The sequence below is a fragment of the Brachyistius frenatus genome, unplaced genomic scaffold (assembly GCF_029030835.1).
Source record: "Brachyistius frenatus isolate BFR_SWC_R1_liver_20210118 unplaced genomic scaffold, ASM2903083v1 Contig_220, whole genome shotgun sequence".
Classification (NCBI taxonomy): Eukaryota; Metazoa; Chordata; class Actinopteri; family Embiotocidae; genus Brachyistius; species Brachyistius frenatus.
Genome location: NW_027210819.1, coordinates 378,160 through 385,949, shown reverse-complemented (window position 1 = coordinate 385,949; position 7,790 = coordinate 378,160). Strand labels below are relative to the sequence as shown.

The 7,790-nt window shown below is 43.4% G+C and overlaps 1 protein-coding gene across 1 annotated transcript; it reads right to left on the bottom strand.

Moving 5' to 3' along the window:
- Positions 1 to 266: 266 nt before the first annotated feature.
- pax1a (paired box 1a) lies at positions 267 to 5,286 on the bottom strand. The gene is made up of 5 exons (XM_069719663.1): positions 5,045 to 5,286; positions 3,765 to 4,394; positions 2,613 to 2,746; positions 1,939 to 2,152; positions 267 to 1,425 (listed from the first exon to the last, which is right to left on the bottom strand). Exons 1-5 carry the CDS (start codon positions 5,046 to 5,048, stop codon positions 1,313 to 1,315), a joined length of 1,095 nt encoding a protein of 364 aa, XP_069575764.1. The 5' UTR covers positions 5,049 to 5,286; the 3' UTR covers positions 267 to 1,312.
- Positions 5,287 to 7,790: the final 2,504 nt, after the last annotated feature.

Here is a 7,790-nt window from a genome sequence, read left to right as displayed (position 1 = left end):
TATTTTCGTTGCAGCGCAAACAGGCCACATTGAAAACCCGTTCACAGGGTGTGTGTGTGTGTGTGGGGGGGGGGGGGGCAGTACCTATAGGCCTGTATGAGGAAACCACGAAGCCGCATGTGGGTGGACTGTGAGCGGCTCCATACGTTAACGCGGATCGGCGCTCCGAATAGCAGCATGGCGGGTATCTCTTCCAACCCACATAGTATCCGCGGAGCTCCGCTGGAGGTTTGCCTGAGTAAACACATTTAGTTTGCCCAGTAAATAGTAGTCTGATCATGATCAACGTTAGGATATCATTCCAATTACGAATTGCTCTCATCTGATGCAGGTTCAACTTCTTTTCCTGTCAGTTGATCGAAATGGTCGAAAGCTCGTGAAAAAAAGCGACTGAAGGCCTCAAACGAACATTTAATCAGAGCAGAGAAAGCGATTATTTCGGTCTCCTCAACTTCACAGACGAACAGCTGAGATGGAAAACGTTCATGATTTAGAAACGGCTAAAAGTCACATTTTCAGCTTGTAGCCAAGTTTGAATTCTAGATCAGCAACGTAATAATGAAGGAACGAGAGTGTCTGGTAATATAGAAAGTAATAACCTCCTTCCTACATGATGTCTGCATGGCGTGACAGCAAAAAGCTCTTCAGCTGTCGGTGTGATGTCCCTCGTTGGTCGGTCTTTGAGGCACCAGCGAGCTGATCAACTGCTGAACGACCGGGATCAACCAAACTAGGCATTTCTTGCTCTTACATGTGGGCTTTAAGTCTACAAATTGAAATGAAATAAGCTACAAAAACATGTGGCATTAAAGAAAGCTTTTATTTTTTGAATATTTACAATGAAGTTATAAAAATATATAATTAAAGCTTTTGCAAATATTTTACATTTAGACAATTTATAGGCTATCTTTTGTTCACATCGTTGAGAATCGAGATCATGGCCACAAATTAAGATAATATAATATATGGCAGATTAAAGAGTAGCCCTTATTTTATAATAAAACATCTTTGACAGAATGAACTTACAAAATGTATATTTATCCTGCAGTCTCCATCAGACAATATACCGTCTGGAAACACGTATTTCAACGGAGAAACCCCAACCTATTAACCAGTGAGGGAAAACACCGACACATCCACGCAAGCTTCCGTTCACAGGGCCATCCAGAGCAAGCTGGAGCCTCCTGGACTCATGAGGCACGTGGAGGGTCTGTGTTTGACTGCTACGAACAAGTCGTTCAGACTTACTGTTGGAGTTGTTGAAATGAGTTCAGTTAAAGCGGGCTGGTAGTTAAGCTGTTAGAAGTCCCGGTTATGATGATGAGGTAGCGAGACTGAGTCCGTGGACGCTGTTCAAGTCTTCGTGCTGCTGCTGCTGCTGCTGCTGCTGCTGCTTGCTCAAGGGACTGGGCGGCTTTCTGTCTCCTGTAAACACAAGAAATGTTCAGTGGGCAACTTCCTATGGAATGATTATTTACTCCTGAAGATAAATGCGTCTGAGGAGAATTATTTCACCTCCGTGTTAAAGCTGAGTTGACATTTTTCAAACTAGAACCGTGTTCAGAAATACACAATTATTAACACGCACTCTTGTTTTTAGAAAGTTCCATTCAATTTGTTCTGGTCCAAAACCAGCCAGGCCAGAAGCCGGCCAAGACTGGAAGATCAATATTTAATAATTGGCATATAATTGGAGTTTACTTGGCAAATGTTTACATTCGTTGCGGCCACTGAAAGTGCGTGAGAAGATAAAGAGATCGGATTGGACGGTTTCACCGGGAGGAAATATGTTGATCAGATCAAATTGACGAGATGCTCGAACAGTAATAATAATGATTATTATAGTAGTTATACACTGTACGTAGTTCATTGCAATACAAAGCAACTGCACCCCTGGGAGAACCTCGATGCACCCCCGCCTCCCCCGATGCTCTGTACCTTCTCGGCCCTGATGCTTAAAGGCCATCGGCGAGTGGATCTCCCCCGCATGCATGCTCATCCCGCTGCCTGGGTGGGAGAGGGCCGGGCTCTGTGGCTGCCAGTGGTGGTGACCCGGGGCCACGTAGCCGCCTGCTGGCCCACTGTACACCCCGTACTGGTTGGTCGGAGAGTAAGCACACGCCGAGACGTAACTGGAGAGAGTCGAGGACGGCTGCAGGCAAACAGGCAACACGCAGAGAATATAAGCACAAACCGCAAAACTGACCGAACTTCTAATTGTACAGAATGTGACAGAAGCGCGTGGTTGTGAAAGGCGGTGTGGTGTTTGAGTGGTTTACAAAAACAGGCAAGCACACGAGGCTCTCTGTAATTTATTCCACCATAAATAAACCTAGAATTAGAATATGTATACGCAGCTAGATTTCTTGGTCTGTCATCCTCCTTCAAAACACAAAAGACACATTTCATGAAAATGCTCATCTCATTTGACCTTAAATGACTCGGACTGTCGGAGGATCCCTTCACAGGCCTTTGTAGCAAGACCAACAATTCACTTAGAAACTCTGCCCATTCTGGCACGAAACATTTGGACTATTTCCCATAAAGAAAATCAAATGCACCGCGAGAACACACAAGACGGTTAAGCAGTAGAGAGGTCCGGACTGTTTTACCTGAGCATATTTGATGTCGGCGTCAATTGCTGATTTGTCAATTCCGTTGACTGTGTGAGCTGCAGGGAAAGCTGCTCTGTTGACGCTACTCCACTCCTCCATTTTTGGTGGATATCCTTCCGCCCCAGCAATTGCTGATTTAGAAACAGTAACTTCATGTCAGAGATGCGTAAGAAATGTAAAATAGCTTAAATGTAAAAGAAAAAAATATGCAGTCCCATTTAGTTTCATAATTGATTATGAAAAGGGAAGTATATTTAAACTCTTTAGCGTTAGTCTGGCAGGGCTATTAAACACCTATCTCCTTTTCAAAACTTAGCCTTTGTGAAATAGTTTTATATAGGAATATTCAAACAAATATATTATTTAATATTATTATTTTTTAAATAACATCTTAATTGTGCGTAATGTTATGCATTATCAATGCGGGTGAAACTTCATCTGGAAAACAAAACAAACAGAAAAACTATAAAATTGCACGGGAACAATAGCAGATTACTATAAATATGCATCTCTCATAAGAATTTGTATACATATTTTTTCAGGCTTATTATCTAATAATAAAAGCATAGACTTTGTTTTACATGTTTGCGTAAAACAACAACAACAACAACACAATATTCGCGCACAAGCAGGCACACGACATCGATCTATTTATATCAGAAAACACATTTAAAAATATGTAATTCTGTTGACTTTTTCACACGTTTTCGAAATTATGCTGGAAGTCAACTGCACAAAAATGCTCTGAATACAATTGCGATTTAACTGCAGATGAAAACACCGATTTAAATACGGGAAAGGGAAAAAATGCCTGTCCTGTCTCCTTGAAGGGTTAGGGTGGACACAGCAGGTGGGCAAGGTGTTCGCAAACGCATCATGGCATGAAAAGATCTACTGAAAGTGGCCTTACTGCGCTCTGGCTGGATGGTGAAACGGAGGCCTGCGCCCTTTGTAGTGGACACGTTGTCCTGTCTGTTACCAGAGCAGGTTGTGCGTCGTGATATGCTTGTTAATCATGCAGAGTAACACAGAAATAACCAGCTGCTCAGGTTTATTCAGCTCTTAGTTGAGAACGGCGAGACACGACGACTCACTTGTAGGCTGCAGAGGCCTCAGATTTCTGAGAGCAGAACATGGTTGTTTCCTCACCTGTTGGATCCATGAAGGCTCGTATTCCGAGGATGTTGCTGACGGTGTGTGCAGAAGGCCAGGCCCTGGATATGCTCATATGTCCAGCCGTTACCGGTACTCCAGGAGGGCTGCCCATTTTATTGCCGGTGGGCGACATGGTGTTTGGGTAGGAATAAGGGTATATGTGGTTGTAGGAGAGGCCGGCCTGCGCGGAGGCTTGCTTACTGCTTTCATACTGGTTAGGCTGGGAAAGATTTCCAATCTTGTTGCGTAAAATCCTGCTGATCGAGCTCACTGACGGGACATTGTACTTGTCACAAACACCATCAGCCAAAAGCCTGTCCCGGATCTCCCACGCAAAGATCCCGGGGTCATTTTGTTTGTATTCCCTGATATTTTTCACCACGTTAGGCGTCGTGACCCGTGGCTTGCTTCCTCCGATGGCACCGGGTAAGATGGAGCCCGTCTCGTTGTACCTCGCTAAAATCTTGCTCACGCAGCCGTGGGAGACTCTGAGTTGCCGGCTTATGTCACAGGGTCTGATCCCGAGCTGGGCCAGCTCCACTATTCTCAGCCGTATGGCGTTGGGCAGGGGTCGCCCATTGACGAAGACGCCCCCCAGCTGGTTCACCTCTCCATAGGTTTGCTCTGCAGGAGAAAAGACGCATACCAATGATCTATTTTCCCTCACTAAGGTGAGGACACACCTGGCTATGTAAATATAATCCCCGCTTGTGTTTATTGTAATACGTATTTCCTGCCACAAACTAGTTTTTGTATAAATCAAGAATATTTATCAAGGACATTTTAAAAATGCAGTGCCTGAATCCTTTGAGGAAGTCCAGCTTTTCTGTAATTTACAGAATGAACTGAGGTTCAAATGTTGTACGTGTCAGCGTTCAAAGCTGCTGAACGGCGGTTTGCAGCAGCTATTTTGAAATTTTATAAAAGTGTGTAAACCGCTTGAGTGGCTTTACCTTCCAACACCCAGCACAACAAAAACAACATCAAAATGGCGAGCTGGAAGAATAGACTGAGAACCTCTCAGAGACGGTTATAGAATAATTGGTGGTATGGTTCCATTTAGGATTTAAAGCTTTCAACGGACATTCCTGATCCATAGCAAAAGAAAAAAACACGAAATAAAGTTGACAAGTCATTTTTCAAAGACCTTCTTCATTGGCGCAATATCTAAACTTGGAGGGAAACAAGTATTATTGTCTGTACGCAGACGTGGGCTGTCTGGATACGCGTCCACAAATTGACAAGCACTGAAGCATGCAGGCTGTAGGACTCACCCATTTGCCTGTGTGTTGCGGGATGCTGAGGAATATAGGTGCCCCCTCAAATGGCTGAATGCGTCCGAGCTCGGTCCGAGAAGAAAGGGGGACAGGAGGAATGAGCCCAGAAGAGGACAAAGTCGACCTCTTCAAATCTCCTCCGCTTGCAGCAGGTCCCCTTCTTAGTGACTGCAGGGTACAATGGCACCAAAGTGATCTTCATCCGATAAATGCAAATCGTTATCCCGGGGAGTCCGGAGTCTGCTGGAATTAATTTGACGCGTTTTCCACGTCAATCTTCGCTGTTATACGCCGAAGCTCCGCTCCGGTTTCATTGGTCGTCCTGCGCTGGAAACGCTGTCAGCCAATACAAACCCCATCCGGTTGGAGCCGTGCAGCCTCCTTGAATATTTTGCAGAGGGGAAGTGACAGAAACGTTTCATTCCAACATGCAGCCTTCTGCTAATGCAGTAAATCCAGGAAGATGCACACAGGAATGAACTTGGAGGGTTGATTTGTTAACAACAGTTTCAGCTCTAAACAAAAAACAACGATTTCAAGTTCAACCACTTTTTAAAGCTGACATACTTTTTACATGTTTAGCTTGCGTCATATCAATTTGATAAATCAGTCATTTTCTGAAAGACATTTAACTAATATACATACTTGAAAGGGTGATTTATGAGGAACCTTATGCTCTGTGGTGTCATAATCCAAGTTAGTACATTTAAAACCATGCATGACTAACTGGAGCATGCTTTTAGTCATTATAACCCTTAAAGTAACATCAGCACACCCCAAAATATCATCATAACCTTTATAAAAAAAAATACGAAATATTCTGCATCTGATCATTAATAGGCCACATGAGCATTGGACGGTGTGAAGGTGTAATCCTTAACGACCGAGTCATCTACCAGCTCAGTACCAGCCTGCGTCCTTTCAGAAGTCAGTGTTGGGGCATCAAACATGGGACGGGTCTCATGTAATCGATACGTCTGTAGATCGCAGAGCTGCCAGACTATCGACTGGATTCCACAGACGTACATTATCACAGCATGTTTTCGGAGTTTCCTGTGCAAGTTTAGAAGGTATCGTTTATAAGCTCGCAAAACGTTACTTGTAAAACTTAACAGTCGACCCAATGGTAACAAGGTGCAGTGTCCCTATCCCCCCCCCCCCACACACACACACATACCCGCCCTCCACACACACACACACACACACACACACACACACACACACACACACACACACACACACACACACACACACACACACACACACACACACACACACACACACACACACACACACACACACACACACACACACACACACACACACACACACACACACACACACACACACACACCCCACCCCAGCCCACTCCTCTCTGTCTCTCGGCTACTCCACCATCCAGATCTGGGAGCAGGACACATGGAAAGCATCAGGTTGGGTCGGAGCAGCAGAGTCTGGATGCTGGAGAAGCTCGTCTTCCAGTTTGATAAAGAGATGGACACGTTTCATCTTTTATTGTGGACGTTCAGTTTATGTGGAGACCGAATGACTAAATATCAAATGTTTGCATGCATGTTGCAGGACGGTGATAAACAGGACTGGCCGGAGGAAACATCCCCCGTTTGTGCCGCTGAGTATTAATTCTATTTTAATAATAATATTCCGTCTCATTCTGCCTGTGTCACTCTCACTCACTCCTCATCTCTGGTTGTTTTCTCCCTCGCTGGGCTGGCAGGACTCCCCTCATCCGGACAACGTAGGAACTGCATGGTTTTGTCAGCAGTGACTTCTAGAGCTTGAGCACTTTTAAAAAAAATCCCTTTCTGCATGTCGCAGCATAAACATAAAGGTGCGTTTATTATGGATTTATATTCTATGAACAGGTTTCCTTCACGAGTCTCCTTCATTTTTAAATCCGAAATTTAAGTTGGCCACTTACAGGGCATTTTTTCTGTGAATGTTTTATTTCCCAACATATTTTTTTGGGCATGTTATACGCTATGAATTGTGTCAATAGGCTATAATCGTTTTTGGTTTTTTTTTTACACATTGAGACCTGTAATAGGCTGGTCCTTGAAATATAGCGATATGAAGAATGTGTACTATATTACATGCAAAAATTCATTAATCTGATCAAGTAAATGCATTTTCTTTTTTTTCTTTTTTTAATCTATTTGCTGTTGTTTGTTTTCTATTCCGGGTAATTTTTACAAGCCCGTTAGCCTACAAAAATATGAGTTTTAGATATTTTTTAATTTTTGGATTGTGACTGAGAAATTTGACAATTTCTGAAGTTCAGATTGTTAAAATTACATTGAAGGCAAAAATCCGCTCAGCAGCAGATCGGTTCCACAGTGTAATATTATTTCATTTTGCTAAATGAGTTTCTGTATATTGTGTTCTTCAGGCCCACGGGCATTAAAATGTATAAAGAATAGAGAAAGAATTATATGAAATATTAAGAAGTGATTCGCGTGATTACAGCCTTTCAGCAGGAGACTTCGCAACCGTCTGCTTTTGTTTGTCATCAGTGAAAAAACAAAACCCATCTTTAACGGCTCCGCTCTTCTCCAGGTCTACTGTTTATCCATAACCACATAAACACTGCAGCATAACGACGTCAAATGCACAACCCTTCATAACCTAAATTTGATCTTGAAGTTATGATGATCTTTCACCCGGGTTGTGAGGTCATTAGGCTACTGTGCAATATTCTTTCTTTAATTCCCGTAGAGCATCAGAA